Raw genomic sequence first — 17,858 nt, 5'->3', positions numbered from 1 at the left:
CCTCGAGAACACTAGTGGTTTTGTTTTTAAAATCTGCTACATTAGTAATTAACTTAATTGAAGTTGGCTGTCATCCACCACTTAATTATGGGCGGAGATATGCACTGATGCTTGGGTAAGTAGGGCAACTCCCACATGTTTTTTGTCAGTTAAAATAAAGCAAGTTCAATTATTAATATTAGAAAATTGATACAATTACAATATTCCAATATACTTGAGGCATGCAGACAATTAGAGATATAAGAACATATTCAAGAGAATATTTCCACCAAAACTTTCTACCAACAAGTATTTTAGAAACAATAAACGTTACATACTACTACGAGACAAAACATTTTAGAACGATTTATATTAAATATAACTACAAAAATTAAACAAGAGCCGAAAGTGGACTCCACAATAGAACAAAGTGCACAAATCAGCCCAAAAGCAGAAAAACGACAATGCCGAACACAAGAAACAGAGAATCAACAGCAAAGGAGAAGGAAAATACCAAAAATAAATAAAAAAACAAACATTAAAATGCGGACCAGCAAAGGAAAATCCCAAGAATCAGATCACAGATCATGAGGGAGAGGACTTCACGAGGTGGTCAGGCAGCACGTTCTCAGATCGAAGAAAAAAATATATAACTAAAAAATTTGAAAGTGAAAGAAATTAAAACATTCATTCAATAACTTAAATTAATAATTTTGCTCATCCTAGAAAAAACACAACTTTACTCTGCTTAACCTCTTTCTTTTTTTTTTCTATTTTTAATCATTTACAGATACTAAATATCAAAAAAGGGCAATGTAACTGTCCTTGCCCTCCTCGTTTTTCCTCACCATTTGTACTTTCCTTCCTATTAAATATTTAGTGTTAAAGTTGGCATGATCTTGCTTTTCAAGGGCAAAATACGCAACAAGTAACCCACCTTCCCAGCCCTTTTCAACACAGTAGGGGAGGACAAGATTCCCATTTTTCATTGGGTCAACGATGCATGGCCCATTTGCGACTCGTTAAGGTAAGTTGCTTTCCTTATTCCACCTATCTATACGAGCGTGTTTATGCACCAACAACAATTATTGTACATACTAAATTAGAGCAATGAAGCAGATAGTCACATGTTAAATTTGGGATATTACAAATATTACTGTTTCCTTTTTTGTGTATTTATTTTTTTATTTGTAATCATTGCATGATGTCTTAAATTTTATATGTTATAGATGATAAAAAATATATAAACAATGCTATGTAATTTGAAAAAGGGTGGGTTGGTACACCCACCCAAGTCTAGTAGGTGATGAATGACTATTAAGATATATGACCAACATAATTTGTGGAACCCAAATTGGTTTGACTTGCTTGGCCAACCCTCTATTAAACAAATAATATGTAGTTTTCATATTACAAGAGAAATATTTTTTAATATTTAAGTAACCAATTTCATAAAAAAAAATTATATTTAAATATTTGATATATTGACTGGTACATAATCTTTTTATTTAAAAAACATAATTTGAATCTCTCTTCCTTTAATTATAAAAAAAATTATCAAAAAGCTAAATTGAAATGCAAGAATCCCAATTATAAATTGAAGCTATTATTACATATCTCTATCAAATGATCAAACTTTGGAAGAAGTTAAACACGGGTCAATGCACCGATCGAGTGGACTGGTCTAGGTGCTTGTCATTCGACCGTGCAATCTGCATTGCCCAAAATCTTACCAGCAACCATGACTGGCCTAGTGGACGGGGCCACCTACTAAATTGTTTCAATCTTCAATATTTCTATCCCAAGCCCCTTGCCATGCAACAAACCAGCAACCAACCCAAGGTCAGAAGAAATTGCTCCAGAAACCCCACAAGACCAAGCCCGAGGCGAAACTCGTTCTTCCGACCCAACAGCCCTTCAACTAATGGGTGGCTCTTCACCAATGACCACCCAACTAAAGCGTAACCCGGATTTGTTCTAGAAGCGTACACAAACTCATCTCACCGCCTAATTCTCAACTCTTTACTACATAGCAAGCCATGTCTTCAATACTTCCCAGTTCTCCTCTCTTTTGCCTTCATTACTTGGTATGATTGATGCAGCAACCCTACTGGTTTCTGGTAAAGTTTAATTAGTGAGCAAAATGAAAGGGCTTATCCTCAAACTGGGAGCAGCTCCTTAATTAGAGTCGCAAAGTTACAGCTTTTTCAAGTGCTAGCTGTTCCGAAACGAGGAAAATCGGATACGGCCGGCTCCGTGCACTCCATCTCGATCCACGTGACTCATTATTCCAACGAGCTTGAAAGCTACATTACTCGGATAATCTATCCACTCAGGGACCACTTGTAAAGGAAGTCACCGCGCGATGGAGAGCCGGCAAAAGCCAGCGTAGAAGCGCTAGATAATCCAGTGAAGATTGAGTTGGTGCCGAGCCGAGTCAAGATTGTGGTAATCCAATATATAGGTGGTAAGGTTTTGCCATTTGAGGAAATAAACAATATAAATGTTTTTACGGTACATATACATGAATGTGTTTATTAAACTTCAAATTTATTATTTCATGAGAAATCAATAGTTACTTTTACGTAGCTACGTTTTGATTTTAATTCTATCATGATAATCTTTCTAAAGGTGTAGTAATGAACTTGCTTAATTTTGTAATAATTTAACTAATAATTAACTTGATTTACATTACATTAATTATAAAACTTTGTTTCTCTTTTCTTTTTCAAAAACTGATGATGTTTTATATTTTATGTACTGAATTAAGTGTATATATATTAAATCATTTCATTAAGAAAAAATATATATTGAATATCACAAAGAGTGTTAATTTCTACAAAATTAATTTACCGTGGCCATCCATAGCTTAACTTACTGATCTCTTTTTAATTAAGAAACTAAACAAATATAGCTGCGGATGCCATCCTACTTAATTACATAGCTTATTGACTCATGAGATATATATATGATCCTCTTTCATTTTATTTTATTTTTTCATAAATTACATCATATGGTAAGCTAATTTTGATCTTAAACTAAAATTTGACTTAACAGTTATTACTTTGGATTAGGAAGGTTAAAAATGTATTAATTTTGGCTTTCGACTTCTTTACAAAAAAAAATATATTATAACTGTTAGTAATAATAATTTTTGTTGCACATAAAGATAAACCAATTATGAACACAATAGTTTAAACTCTAAACTCTAGTCCTTAAAAATGGACAAGAGCAACATATATTGTGTATTCAGGTTTATAAAAGGAAAATTGAAAAGGAAGATCAGGGCTCACTGTGCATGGGGAAGAGGCAATCTCTAATGGAACATTAGCAGACCCACAGATTAGGGAGAGATTCTCAGCAACTAATTAACAGTACTAATTATGAGATGTACATGAAGAAATAGTATTTAATAGGGGCATGAGGCATAGGGTTATTGCTTATTCATATTGCTAAGGTGCTAATTAACTGCTAAGACACTTTAATTAAAAACATATAAATGATGCGGAACACCCAAATTTTAAATAGGTTTAAAGGATTTTGCAAGTTTTGAACACTGATTTTAACCAATAGAAGAGTTACTAATTGGAAATTGATTACTTGCACATCAGACAGAAACCCCATAAACTAACATGTCAGCTTTAGTTGTACGGTTGGTTGTGGGATGGATTTTGCGATCACTCTTGCAAATGAACTTCAAATTCTAAGCTTCACCTTCCCACCTTTTAAAATTGACTCTGCAAAAAAGAAAAAAGAGGGGAGAAAATGAGGGAACAAAAGGAAAGTACGTAACTCCACTGAATGTAGAGTTAGTGATGTGTGTTTTGCCTAGTTGGATATACACAGGAACCTTGTTAAACCATGAAGCAGGTCATAAAATAAAAGATTTTGATTGTCGGGAATTATGAAAATGGAGCAACGATTTTCTTTTAGTTTGAACCAAAAAAGAAAAAAGAATTCAAATCTAACTCTTTCGACAAGGAAGAACACTTTATCTAGCAGTGATTGAGTAATGGTTTGAACCAAGAAGTTAACCAACAAGTCGACGTGCACTTAAAAGTAACAGTTGACAAACTTTAATTCAGATTACTAGCTACAAAAGATATATAGTGGGGGAGAGAAAGAGGTGGGTGACGGAAGGAGAGTAAGCACATAAAGTTTCAAGCATGAGGCACTCATGCAAGAAGGAACCCTGTGTGCTCACTCTCTTCTGTCACCTTCCTGACCGACCTGGTCAAGTATTCGCACGACGACAACTGCTCTTATCTCGTTACCCAATTACAACCATCTTGCTTCATCCCATAGGCCCTAGGTTAGTATTGCACGAGCAAAGAAATCTGTGTTTCCTTGAATGAAGATGTGATGAGAGGTTGCAGCGCTTTTATAGAAGGTGAGAATTGGTGGTGATGACATCACAGATGAGAATATCTTTGACGTTTAACCCTTCCATAACACATGATTAGCCCTCATTGGCTCCTCTTGCTTCTTTAATCTCTAAAGGAACAATGAACAAAGAAAAACCCTTCAATCAAACTGTCTAATTTTTTCCTTTCTCTTTCTTATGTTTGTTTGTCGATTTATTTTTGCTTTCTTTTTCTTAGCTTCTACAGTTAGGGTCTTGCTGGTGCCAAACAAAGAATATATATATATATATATATATATATATATATATATGTCTTGACCGCCATCTGGAAACTTTATAAATTGCAAAAAAGAAAAGGTACACTATTTCAATGGAAATTAAGGTGAAGGCCGGCAGCCATGGGAAATTAAGCATGCAGGGCGGCAGAGAGGGCGCGAGTCATTTCTTTCAGTAGCATCACTTTTAAATTCTAGCCATGCATGTTTTTATACTGTCCATTTTGTTCAACATACAGAATCTATACTGTACAAAATTGATTTGTTCCATCCGTTTCAGATAGTATAATTGTTCCATGTGGCAGGCTGTAATGGTATGTTTGGAGATACGTATCCCAATTCAAGCACAATTTAGTGCATTATAGACTCAAATTCTAATTAATTAATTAATGACCATAGTAATCAATAATATTCTTTTTATCTTTTTGTTAATTAACTTATCACTTTGCAACCCAGTAATCAATTGGGCATGTTCAGTACATGTCAATAAGAGTATCCCTTTGTTGAATTGAGTAACCAATAAACAATTGACGGGTATTGGTTATTGTTGATTATTTGTTGAAACAATAGATTAAGGAATATGGTTTGAGTAATGGCTGTCTTTGTTGAGTCTAAATTAAGAAGAATAATGGTAAGATTAAAAATTTTCCATCCCCCTACAACGGGTATCAACCAATGTGAGCTTGACAAAATCTAAGAAATCATATAAATATAATAATTTGAGCTTAGCATAAAGTATATATGCTTTATGTTGTTTAAATAAAATTCTGGGTATTAAGAACCACTGAATTTAGTAATCATGCCAATTGATAAACAAAAGCAGGGCTGCTGGGGGTGACATCAGGCCTTTACCACATTCTCTTTCAAAGCGCCATTCTTGCTATTATCTTTAATTATATATATATGATGCTCATGAAAGCAATCCTTTGGATTGGATTGATTAAAGGCTAAAGATAAGCGTTTTTCAAGCATTCTAGAATCTTAAAATTTGCTCATAACCACAATGCCCAACACAATCTTAAGTGGGAAGTTGAGAAAGAGATCATTTTTTTTAAGTGTTAGATTCTGTCAGAATTATATCATTTTAATATAAAATCTTAATAGTTTTTCAATATATATAAAATCTTAATATATTTAATGTTATCTTAATTTTATTGACATTGAATAGTTAAAAAGCAATTTTTATTGACACTGATATTTATAGATTAAAATTTTTTATTACTTGAAATTCATATAAGTTGATGATTATATTAAAAAAATTAAGATAAAATACTTTTACCTTTTAAGTTTTAATCAAAATTTTCAATGGGTCAATTAGTTCTCGAAATAAACATTCTGTCTTAAAAAAAAAAATTTGTTGAACACATAAATATAAAATCGTAATAGTTTTTCAATATATATAAAATCTTAATGCATTTAATGTTATCTCAATTTTATTGACATTGAATAGTTAAAAAGCAATTTTTATTGACATTGATATTTATAGATTAAAATTTTTTATTACTTGAAATTCATATAAGTTGATGATTATATTAAACAAATTAAGATAAAATACTTCTACCTTTTAAGTTTTAATCGAAATTTTCAATGGGTCAATTAGTTCTCGAAATAAATATTCTGTCTTAAAATTTTTTTTTTTGTTGAACACATAAATATAAAATCGTAATATTTTTTCATATATATATAAAATCTTAATGTATTTAATGTTATCTTAATTTTATTGACATTGAATAGTTAAAAAACAATTTTTATTGACATTGATATTTATAGATTAAATTTTTTATTACTTGAAATTCATATAAGTTGATGATTATATTAAAAAAATTAAGATAAAATACTTCTACCTTTTAAGTTTTAATCGAAATTTTCAATGGGTCAATTAGTTCTCGAAATAAATATTCTGTCTTAAAAATTTTTTTTTTGTTGAACACATAAATATAAAATCGTAATATTTTTTCAATATATATAAAATCTTAATGTATTTAATGTTATCTTAATTTTATTGACATTGAATAGTTAAAAAACAATTTTTATTGACATTGATATTTATAGATTAAATTTTTTTATTACTTGAAATTCATATAAGTTGATGATTATATTAAAAAAATTAAGATAAAATACTTCTACCTTTTAAGTTTTAATCGAAATTTTCAATGAGTCAATTAGTTCTCGAAATAAATATTCTGTCTTACAAAAAAATTTTTGTTGAACACATAAATATAAAATCGTAATAGTTTTTCAATATATATAAAATCTTAATGTATTTAATGTTATCTCAATTTTATTGACATTGAATAGTTAAAAAACAATTTTTATTGACATTGATATTTATAGATTAAAATTTTTTATTACTTGAAATTCATATAAGTTGATGATTATATTAAAAAAATTAAGATAAAATACTTTTACCTCAATGAGTCAATTAGTTCTTGAAATAAACATTCTGTCTTAAATTTTTTTTTTGTTAAACAAATAAGTCAAACAGTTAGTTAATTGTTACTGTTTCTATTAATTTGATAACAAGGTAACATTAAAAGAATAATTTTACTTTTATTAATTTTAAAAGTTATTATTATATAATTTTTATTAATTTAAAAAAAAATCATTGGTGCTCCCCTCTCTTGGGAAGCTAGGGGGCACTGTTGGGTGCTATTTGAATTTTATTTATTTTTAAAAAAAATTATATAATAACAACATTTTACATTAATAAAAAAATATTTTAATTTTTTATATTCTCTATTAATAGTGTTTATATTTTTGAGACAGTGATTATTTCGAAATTAATAAAATTTTGATTAAAATTTAAAATGTGGAGTATTTACTCAAAAAGATTCTGATTTCCAAATACTGATGTCTGATAAGGTGAAAAAAGGGCTGGAAACCTAGGTAGCATCCCATAATTTGCATGTAATCTTGCTTAAATTCCATCAGTGATGTCTCTGCTTCCAGCACTGATCAAATGCTATGTCTTAAGCTACCACCGGCTCTAGGACATCCCGGATTCCAAGCCACTAGCCATTGAGTGGTAAAACTTTGTCCTTTTGGGACATATCCCGACAAAATTGGAACAATATCATCTGTCATGTGATGGATTCTAGAGTAGCATTGAGAAGGGAGAGATTGCTCAATGGGGCATCAATCAAACTAAAGGAGCCAAGAACAGTTCAATTTGCTTGTTCCGATTACCTCAAGAGTCAAGCCTTTCTACCTTTCTTGTCTTGAGTTGAGATGCCCATCAAAGGGCATTTAAATTGGATTAAGTTAATCCAAACGCTGAAAAGCATCTACAAAGCTTGCAAGATTCCCGGAGTTGTGGGCTGAAAAGCTTAATAATAAATGTCATTCCTCATCGCCATCTTGAGTGGAAAGGGAACAACTCTTCAAAGTCTGGGGTTCTCTTGAATTTGTCCCCCTCAATTTTTCCTTTCTTTATTATTAAATTTAAGATTGGGCATATTTATGGAATACAACATGGAGCCCGGGAGGTTACTGCGGGCTTTTGACATGTGGCAGATGTCTTAGGGGGTGCAAAAGAGGCTTTGGTTTTTACATTTCTGCCATTCTGACTGGACAGAATGTCCCCTTGAAGGATGCAGTTGAAGACCAGCATTTTGCCACCTACATACCAGCCATCATCTGCGGAGATTCGTTGTCATACAATTCATATTCCTTCCTTCAAGTTCAGGATGCTAGAAAGAGGCTATATCAGATATGGGAAACTGTCATACTCATAATTTTGTTAAAGATGTAATCTACTTATGACTGTAATTAATTTAAATTCAATGACTGTTAGCCTGGAGCATTTGAACTTTTCCATTTTCTTTTTCTATAATACTTTTAACTCATTTAGTATGAAGCATTCAATTTTGTCTCAAATCTGTTTGCTGAACCTCAGTGCCGATTGTTTTGAGTATGACAGAGAACTTTAATTATGATATTAATCCTACTTTTGATCCCGAGGAGTCCTCCAGCAATATATTTAGAACTTGAAAGTTTCTAATTATGACAATATATATCTACAAAAGAAAATGTAGGAAAAGGAAGACCTGGTTATAGTGGTTGAAAATCAAAGTTTTATGCTCATGGAAGCATGACATACCAAATATCACGAAGTATATGCTCCTTCAATTTGATGTGAAGTCGGTGAGGAAAGCATATTTGGTGCTGGGTTCATCCCACTCCAGTCCATCCCACCAGTCCTTAGTGCAGTACACTGTTGGCAGGGTTGAGGAATTATGGTTTCTGATTGGTAATTTCTTAAGCTGTGGGCAATCAATCACGGCAATGCTCTTCAAGCAGGGGAAAGCCAATGCCCATGGAGTGATACTCCTCAATTCAGGGAGGTCACGGATGGATATAGTTTTAAGCCTTGAAAATGCCCGTGAATCAGGCTCTAGTTTCTCTACTCGGCTTACCAACTCTTCCATTTCCTTGCAGTAGAACAAGTAAATTACTTCTAATCTTGGAAGTAATAACACCCATGAAACATTCTTCAATCTATGGCAATACCAGATATTCAACAAGCGCAGATTTTGCAGGCTTGCTTTTCTCACTGGGGTTTTCCACACTGAAGATACATTGGGTAGGCCTTGCAAGGCTAGAACCTCCAGGTTAGGCAGCCACGTTTCTCGATCCTCGCCATCCACTACCAAGTAATTTAAATCATAACAGTTTCTGATGCTAAGTCTTCTCAATGTGTTACCATAACCGGAAGCTGAAGACAATTCTAATTGGGATAAACCTTCACACTCCTTTATGTGTAAATATTGTATACATCCAACTAAATTTCTCAGACCAGAGAGCCTGTTCAGGGAGGTTATTGTGGAAATGGTTAAACCAAGGATGCGGAGGTGTCTCAAGGTCTCCAATTCCTCAAATCCGACTTCAGCTTCACCCTCAACATTCTGAATTTCCCAACCGTAACTGTAATACAAATTCAGGACCGCCAAATCTGCAAGTCCAGATATAGCCTCACGTGGAACTGTTCGAAGAGAGTATGTGCGCAAGAGATTCAAGTGGTTCAGCTTTGTTAAACTTCCTAGCTCTTTAGGCAATGCGGTTATTTTTGTAGCTGCTAAATTAAGATGACGCAACTCTACTAATCGATTGATGCTCACCGGGATCTTTCTGATGCTTGTAAATGACAAATCCAGGACCCTCAGAGCAGACATTGACTGAAAAAAGTCATCTGATATGCGATTCAGACCGTTATTCCACTGAAGCAGCAGAGTCAACAGATTTGGGCACTTATGTATTCCTTTTAGTACTGTGATTCCATTGTCTAACAAGGAAATCCTCTCTGCTCCTTCCCAGTTTTTAACTCCAGGCGCTTCAGTGAGGCCCGAGCTTGCCTCCATCAAAAACTTTCCCTTGTTTAGACCAGATTCAGATGCTATCCATAAGGCAAAACTTCGGATAACATCATTCATCTTTACTTGGGTTTCTTCTTCGCCTGTTTCCAATAAGCAGGCTACTTTTAGGGACCCAATTGCAGCATACCCTTTATTATGGGCATTACTGTCATAAGAACTGTCCAGGAATCCTTCCCCAATCCAGTACTCTACAAGCTGTTCTTTCTCAATGGAATAGCTTTCAGGGAATAGAGCACAATACAAAAGGCACATTTTTGTAGTTTCATTCTCCAAATTGTCATAGCTAAATCTTAGGAGGGTAAATACATCTTCCATACCTCGAAGTTCAGATGGAGATTTGTTGAGTAATTCAATTGCATACTTCCATTCTTCTTCGGTCTCCTTATTCGCCATGGCTCTCCCCACAGTGATCAAGGCAAGTGGTAAACCTCCACATTTTCTGACAATGGTCTCAGCGTAATTTCTAATAGGTGGTGACTCTAAAATCTCCATTCTGCCGACCTTCTCACAGAATAATTGCCATGATTTCTCCTCGTCCAAGAATTCTACTTTTAGCTTCCGATGTGCATCCATGTCAGCACACACGTCCATGGAACGTGCTGTAAATATCAGCTTGCATTTATTTTTCTCATCAGGAAGAGGAATTCCAATATCCCCGAGATCAATTCTTTCCCAAACATCATCCAGCAATAGGAGGAATCTCTTCTTTTTCAAAACATTGTAAATCTTTGAAGTTCGTAGTTCACTGGCTTCAGTTTCTTCCCAGGGCAATCCTAACCTTGCCACAATGGCCTGTTGGATCTTGCTCACTACAAATTCCTTAGTGACCAAGACCCATATAACTACATCATAATTGTGAGCTCGGCCGAGAAATGCATTATTGACGGTCTTCAGAAGGGTTGTTTTCCCTACTCCACCTATTCCATATAATGCAATAATTCCCACTTTGTCCTCCTCAAGAAACACCCAGACCTTGTCTAACATCAGGCTGATACCAACAGCTGGCCTACATGGTTTCTCCTCAACAGGAGCAGGATGCGGCTCTGTCACTAGTTTCTCAAAAGCTCCTTTCCCCTTCAGTTCACTTATCTCCTTCAGCTTCTCTATAATCTCCTTGCTCAAATTGTATTTTGAACAGCAATTTACACTTAAGCACCCCAAGCCATGCCTACTCTGTCCAAGATTCTCTATAATGGAGGTAGCCTCAGCTTCAATAACTTCTACTCTTGCCAGCCACCTCTGGATTTCATTTGTACGTCTTGATCCGTTCAGTTCAGCTCGCTCAACGCGTGACCTTAAGTCATCTCTCTGGTCCTTGAGTTCCTCCACTTCAGTTGTGAAGGACTGTATCCTTCTGTCCAAATGGATAACGTTGCTTATCCGTGGAGCCATAGCTGTGCATAATCTGTCAACTATGCTGATCAGAGGGGAAATGAAATCCATGGATAAAAACCTTAATGCGCTTGAGCAGAGACTGTTATGCCAAAACTGCTAATAGTTGCTTTCTGAATCAAAAATTCAAGTAAACCAGAGTGCCTATGCGGGTCGAGACCCTACCTTAGATTAAAGAATAATCAATTCAATGAAATTTCCATACCCGCCGGCGGTATTGAAGTGATTGATCACCAGCCTGTCTTAAGTCTAGAAGTCTAGAAGTCAAAGCCGCCAGAGTTGAAACCTTCAAACTGAATGGCTATAGTTGGCCAACGTCAAGGGTCTGACATTTATCGGGAAGTGCATATTACCGCCAGGGGTATTTAAAAAATTTCCGAACGCAGGTTCTTAGTCATTCCGTCTCTACAGGGGCAGTTGACCCCTAAGAGTTTGATGTAGACGACTGTCATACATGGCCGGGGGCGTGTATCTGGATCAATTCCCTTGAAAGAGTCAGAAAACAGACAAATAAAATATCAAAGCTCCTGAAATATCTTCCAAGGCACCGTCTGCAAATTTCTTTTTTTTGGCAATTGTAGGATGCAAGAGCAGATGCATCTGATGCCGAAGCAGAACTTACTCTGTAACTCCAGAAGATTTCTTTAGTTTAGGTTTTTCTCCAGAAAATATCTTTTGCACGCAATGTTCTCCTCAAAACTAAATAACAGAAAGATAGCTCCTAGTGTAATTCGAGTATAGTGGCATCGTTTGACCTTTTTATGATGGATATATCAAACTGCAGATTTCATGAACTGATAACACCCTCCCTAAAATAAATAAATAAAGACAAAACTATAACCTGCATCCAACCTGGCCGTGTCAGTAATTCTCACTAACAAACCCTAAATAAAGGGCAAACTGATTTTACAAGCTGATCATTTATTCTATGTTTTTAGCTTCCACTGAGCGCAAATGGAACCTCCAGGCTCCTTTCATGTTAGGTAATTTATTCAAACCACTAAAATTGTTTAGTATAATGTTGGCGGCAGAACATCTTGTCAGTACAAAATCTATGGGGACGTTTAACCGAATGAAAATATCATCATAATTGCCATCGAATGTAAAGACTTTTTTTTTTTGGGAAGTTAGAATCATTTCATTGACTAAACATCGAATGTAAAGACTTAAGTTAACATCCAAGCATAAACTCCCACTCCATCTTTTCGGTCGGTCAAAGTTTGCTACTGAATGAGGGGGGACATAGTGAACAAGCCATGAGAAAATGAAAACTGATCAGATGCTAAAGACAAAATACACTTGCATTAATTGCAGCTCAAGTTTATTTGCTCAACAGAAAAGTACATAATGTTAATATATATGCACTAACATTTTGGAAGAAAAATGCTACCATTGTATTTAACAAAAGAAGATATACATGCAAATGTACGAATATACAAATGCCTACTTATTTTCGCGGTGGATAGGCTCCTAATATTAATTGCTTGAATGGCAATTCAAAATTGAACCAAACAAGGGAAGAAATGCAAAAGATACCACCTATAGTGTAATATATGTTCTTATCATAGTTGCTCCGGTTGGATCTGAGAGTAGGTGCCTGACAAGGCACATTCTCAGATCATTTGGTGCAGTAACAAACATATAGAAGGCAAACAGAACAAGATCGGCGGAGGAAAGATTAGAACCAAGAAATCCTTGCCACATCCTGCAATAAAATATATCCATTAATTGTTACATAGTGTAATTTTAAGCTGAGGCCACTCAGGCTTGTCAAACATTTATTTGTTTATAATATTATTAAAAACAAAAAAAAAATCTATTAATATAGGTTTGTTTGTTATGAATGAAGTTATGTTTCTCTATCTAAAGTTTGAAAACTGAAGATTTGGGTGGGCTGTGCAGAGCAAACAGTTAGTTCTCTTGGTTTTCTTAATAAATAAACACCAACAGATGGCAAATATTGAATAGTTAAATCATACCAACTCGGCAAACGGAAGAATGTGTGGAAGAATGTTCTAATGCCACCAATATCTAGTTGCAATATGAGTGCTAGCCCAAAGAGAAAGAATGCCCTCTGCCGTTTCCTTTCTTGTGGCCAAAGAGTTTTCCAAGCTGAATCAAATTAAAATAACACAAAATCAGAAGGCAAAAACCACACATTAGGTTCTTAAAAAATTACATAAAGCACCATAGCATCACACATCACAATGAATATGCCAGTACCCTCAAGAAAAATTCAGCAAATAGAAACACACCAGCCAAGCAAGAGACAAATGACGCATCATAAAGACAACATCCACCAAGGATGCCAATTAACACATCATATTTATGAAGAGAAATTAATAATATTAGTAAACCAGAATATGCATAATGCTCTTGAATAATACCACTGAAATATCTGGTAAACATATATAAACATATAAATACATGCATATGCAGCATATCATTTATATGGAAAACTAATATTTCATTGCTATTATGGTGGTCTTGCTCAAGATGACAGATCTTATTTATATTTACAAAGCATTAAAACAAAAGTGAAGTTCAGAGGCGAAGCGGATAAATCACATAGCATACCTTGCATTGAGATATTCCCATTATTTCTTTCGCTGGTACGCATGCCCTTAGAATGATCCTTCTTCAGGATATTTGCAATTACAGAAGCATAATTTGGAGCCTCTGACAATGATCTGACGACCGAATAACCTGTTTAAGAAGGTTTAGGTAGGCACTATCAAGTCCAAATTACTCAAGGAAACATCAATTAACCCAATTCTATTCTCACCAGTAGCTGGATGCACCATGCTTGCGGCAGCACCAAATGCAAGGTTCTTCTGCTCTGTGTTTGGTAAGGAACCACCAACTGGAATATAAGACCACTCCTGCATAAGATTGAAAGGTTTCAGAACTAATATTTAGTATCCAAGAAATGCCATCTTGCTAACAAAAATTTGGTATTATCTGCAGAAATACATGGAAGTTCTTGAGGCAGTTGGACAACAGGAATGTGAGGAATGAATCAAGATACACCACTCATTGAGAAGAGGAGATATAGACAGGCATTAATTTTATGTAAGCCAGGATTAAGAACAGTGAGCTTTGCACTCCATCATTGACCACAATTATGAACAGAAGCCAACTCAATTGTAAATTATATGCTACCATGATAGAAAGTTGAATACTGAATTCGGTGTGCTATTTTGATAAGCTGTGTTCTCAGATTTTGTACTATTATAATTGGAAGGTGAAATTCTGAATTTGAGGTGCTGTCTCAGATTATTTATAATCATACATGAGGAAATAGTAAAAACGTAACTCATGGAGAAAAGGTGTCATTTGACTATGAAACCTAATAAATAGTATATGTTGGGGATAAAATGAGAATTTAAACAAGTTCCATTTTGTAAACCCTTTAGTAAAAAAAAAAAAAAAGAAATTCATAAAACAAACAATAATTATCATGCTAGAAGGCTGAAGGTCTGCTATTCACGTAGATGGAAATTGAGAAGTTAAAAGTTGACAGTATTCATATGAAGTGGGTTCATCTAATCAATTAATATGAAAACAATCATTAGCTTATAAAATGGCAAGGAGATGATTGACATAAAGCCCTGTTTTGGAGCTGAGCAACAACCAAAAACATTACTTATCCATGACAGTGGAATGTGTTGAGCATTCCACCGATCTGATCATAATTTGGTTACGCAGATTACCTCTTCATAAACTTTTAAAATCCTGATTCCCATGGTCTCTAACCTTGACATGAGCTTCTTCTTTAATAAATCAAAAGGCATGGCATCTTTTGAAGCCAAACAAGTTTCCTGCAGTGCAACTTTCTAAATCATTTTGCATGTTATCATGAAATATAATATGAGCAACAAAAAAATTAATTGCATGGAACAAACCTCAAAGAAAACTCTTGTTGATGATAGGGGCATGGCATAAAGAAATGTTGGATATTGGGCTTCTGAACCAGGAACTTCTTGTTTAGCATAGTCTCTGTAGATCGCATGGTGGCGCCGGCGGTGGAGGGAGCGAGGCCGCGCGTGGACGGGCGATCGCGCGAGGGGGGGCGGGCAAGAATGGTGGTGCCGAGGGGCTGCGGCCAGGACCTCGTGGGAGGGCAAGTGCTGGGCTGGAACAAAACCATCAGGCTAGGATCATAAGGATTGTTCTCCACCTGGCATAATAAGATGAAAATGGTAGAGTTAAAACAAGGTCAAACAAGTATAGAAAATTTTTTCTCCCATCACTCACACATAAGGTAATTTAGGAGGATAAACTTACACACCCACACCCACACCCCCCCCCCCCCCAAAAAAAAAAAAAAAGAGCATAAATATCCATATAATTGATATAATTGATGAAAGGAAAAAGAAACTGCTTCAGTTTCTAATTATATCGTTTCTGATGGTCAAAAAATTAGACAATCCACTGCTTCACTATTATAATAAGAACAGAAAAGCCATATCAAAAAGGTACCACATAGAGCTTGTTAAAATCAACTCAGCACGAGAAGGCCATGCTCCAGTAAAATTAAGATATTTTCTACAGCAGTCAACAATTGAAGTTGTATGATAAATTGGTAATTTGAAGTAGCATATTGGCATATCATACATTCCTACCTCGACCTCAACGCCATAGGCTGTTTGCACAGAGACCCTTGGACCCCCTACCTCATATTGCAACAGTTTACCTGAAGCTGCTCCTGAAGCAACAGTAACAAGCCTGTAACAATACATTAGGAGCTTGGAAGGAGCTGTGATAATAAAAGGTCAAAATTCAGGAATGGCAGTAGGGGAAAAAGAGATTATCCTACCTGCAAGGAACAACACGATTGTGTTCACAGGCTACAAGATTATGACCATCAGTGGCTTCAATAATTGTTTCAACCTTTGAGCTAAGATACATTACACCTGACTCGACACACCAGGGAAATTAATACAAATTATAATGATGGTAGGGTATCCAGAAGAAACAATGACCGTAAACATTATTGGCAAGGAGCTGTGATTACCTCCTCAACAACTCCTCATGGAGCGAGTGTCGACTAACACGTCCATAAGCACGACCAATCATAATGGGCTTATCATCATCAAGGTATACTATTGTATCCCGCCAAACATGCTCGATACACCCTTCAAGTCCCAGATCTGGAAATGACATCAGATTAACTTACATGTTATCAACGTGCATAAAAATTAAAAATTCTCATACGAAGAACTTATAAATATATAAATCAAATTGTAGAAATGCTGAATAATTGCTTGAAATGAGTCTTTAATAATAAAAGAAAAATGAACTGATACCTTTAAATTCATCTTCCCAGACTCCGTAATTATTAGTGAAAGGAAGATCAGGGCCAATTAGTCCAACATTTAAACCAAACTTAGCTGACTCCGCAGCAAGAGCAAGGCCAGCTGGACCACAACCAATAACCACCAGGTCCAGTACGTTATCTCCGATTGATATCGGCGGTAACTGCAAAAAAGCATATATATTACCAGAAACGAACTCAAAACAAAACTCCTGTAACAGAAGTATTTACAAATTGCTATGCATATTAAGCCTACTCTTTAAGTAGTAACAGACAAGAAACCAAACTACGATTGCCCATTCTTCCGATTTCCCACCAAAATTCAAGGCTAACCGGCTAAGGCAAACTACTATTAACCAAACACACGTGACTTTCACGTGTCATAATTGTTATAACTATTTTACAATCTTGATGTCGCACTTAAAAACGCAATCCGAAAAAGGCAGTAATTTCTAGTGGCCCAAAAGCCACGACTTTATCCACCGGTAGGGCCTCCATTCAACCCCGGAAAAAGAAATTTTCCGTATCTCCTAAATTTCGTTTCCAACAAATGAAAATCAAACTCGTCAAAAACAAAAACAAAAAAAAGAAAAGAAAAGTTGAAAACCTTATCCGCTAATTTTGACTGTTTATCCATTTCCTTGTTCTGTTGCATTTGAACGAAGAGAAGTTCAGAGCCACCGGCTTTTATGAAATCTTCTTCGTCAGCAAAATCTTCCTTAACCGCCACGCAGCTCTTGCTCCCTGCTCCACTAGCTCTCACCTTGAACGAAATAAACCGATGATTGTTGGAAAGCGCCGTTTTCGTCTTCATCAGATTTCCCCTCCGTGACCTCCACGCGTCGCACGTAGAAACTGCCATTGCCGCAAAGTACCGAGCTCCGACACACTCCATTATCATCACCTTACGAACAACCAAAAAACTGAGAATAAAAGCGTGCAAAAAAGCTCTCACTTCTTCACGTCATTGCTATTTCTAACTGCAACGAAGTGCAGATTTTGAGAATAAAAGTGGCTTATTTTTTTCCTCCTTTTCTTCGTTTCTTCGTCTTTAATAAAACTGGAAGTGTTTCATTTTTTCTTCCCCGGTTTCTTCAGATTGTGTTGAGTGTTTGTCAGTCGGGAAACTATTCAGGAAGCTCAGGAGATAGGGAAGGGGT

The 17,858-nt window shown here is 35.3% G+C and overlaps 2 protein-coding genes across 2 annotated transcripts; both read right to left on the bottom strand.

The window, feature by feature from the left end:
• Positions 1-7,799: 7,799 nt before the first annotated feature.
• On the bottom strand, positions 7,800-11,616 carry RPS2 (NB-ARC domain-containing disease resistance protein). Its single transcript, XM_021421930.2, has 2 exons — positions 8,717-11,616; positions 7,800-8,317 (listed from the first exon to the last, which is right to left on the bottom strand). Exon 1 carries the CDS (start codon positions 11,430-11,432, stop codon positions 8,742-8,744), a length of 2,691 nt encoding a protein of 896 aa, XP_021277605.1. The 5' UTR covers positions 11,433-11,616; the 3' UTR covers positions 7,800-8,317; positions 8,717-8,741.
• Positions 11,617-12,664: 1,048 nt separating this feature from the next.
• LUT2 (Lycopene beta/epsilon cyclase protein) lies at positions 12,665-17,656 on the bottom strand. Its single transcript, XM_089782591.1, has 12 exons — positions 17,306-17,656; positions 16,691-16,862; positions 16,400-16,534; positions 16,201-16,312; positions 16,007-16,109; positions 15,524-15,561; positions 15,287-15,392; positions 15,095-15,202; positions 14,167-14,263; positions 13,959-14,087; positions 13,361-13,493; positions 12,665-13,086 (listed from the first exon to the last, which is right to left on the bottom strand). Exons 1-12 carry the CDS (start codon positions 17,597-17,599, stop codon positions 12,921-12,923), a joined length of 1,593 nt encoding a protein of 530 aa, XP_089638717.1. The 5' UTR covers positions 17,600-17,656; the 3' UTR covers positions 12,665-12,920.
• Between the last annotated feature and the right edge of the window lie 202 nt (positions 17,657-17,858).

The sequence above is a fragment of the Theobroma umbraticum genome, unplaced genomic scaffold (assembly GCF_002168275.2).
Source record: "Theobroma umbraticum cultivar Fairchild unplaced genomic scaffold, ASM216827v3 scaffold_56.0, whole genome shotgun sequence".
Lineage (NCBI taxonomy): Eukaryota > Viridiplantae > Streptophyta > Magnoliopsida > Malvales > Malvaceae > Theobroma > Theobroma umbraticum.
This window is presented reverse-complemented; position numbering and strand designations above follow the sequence as displayed.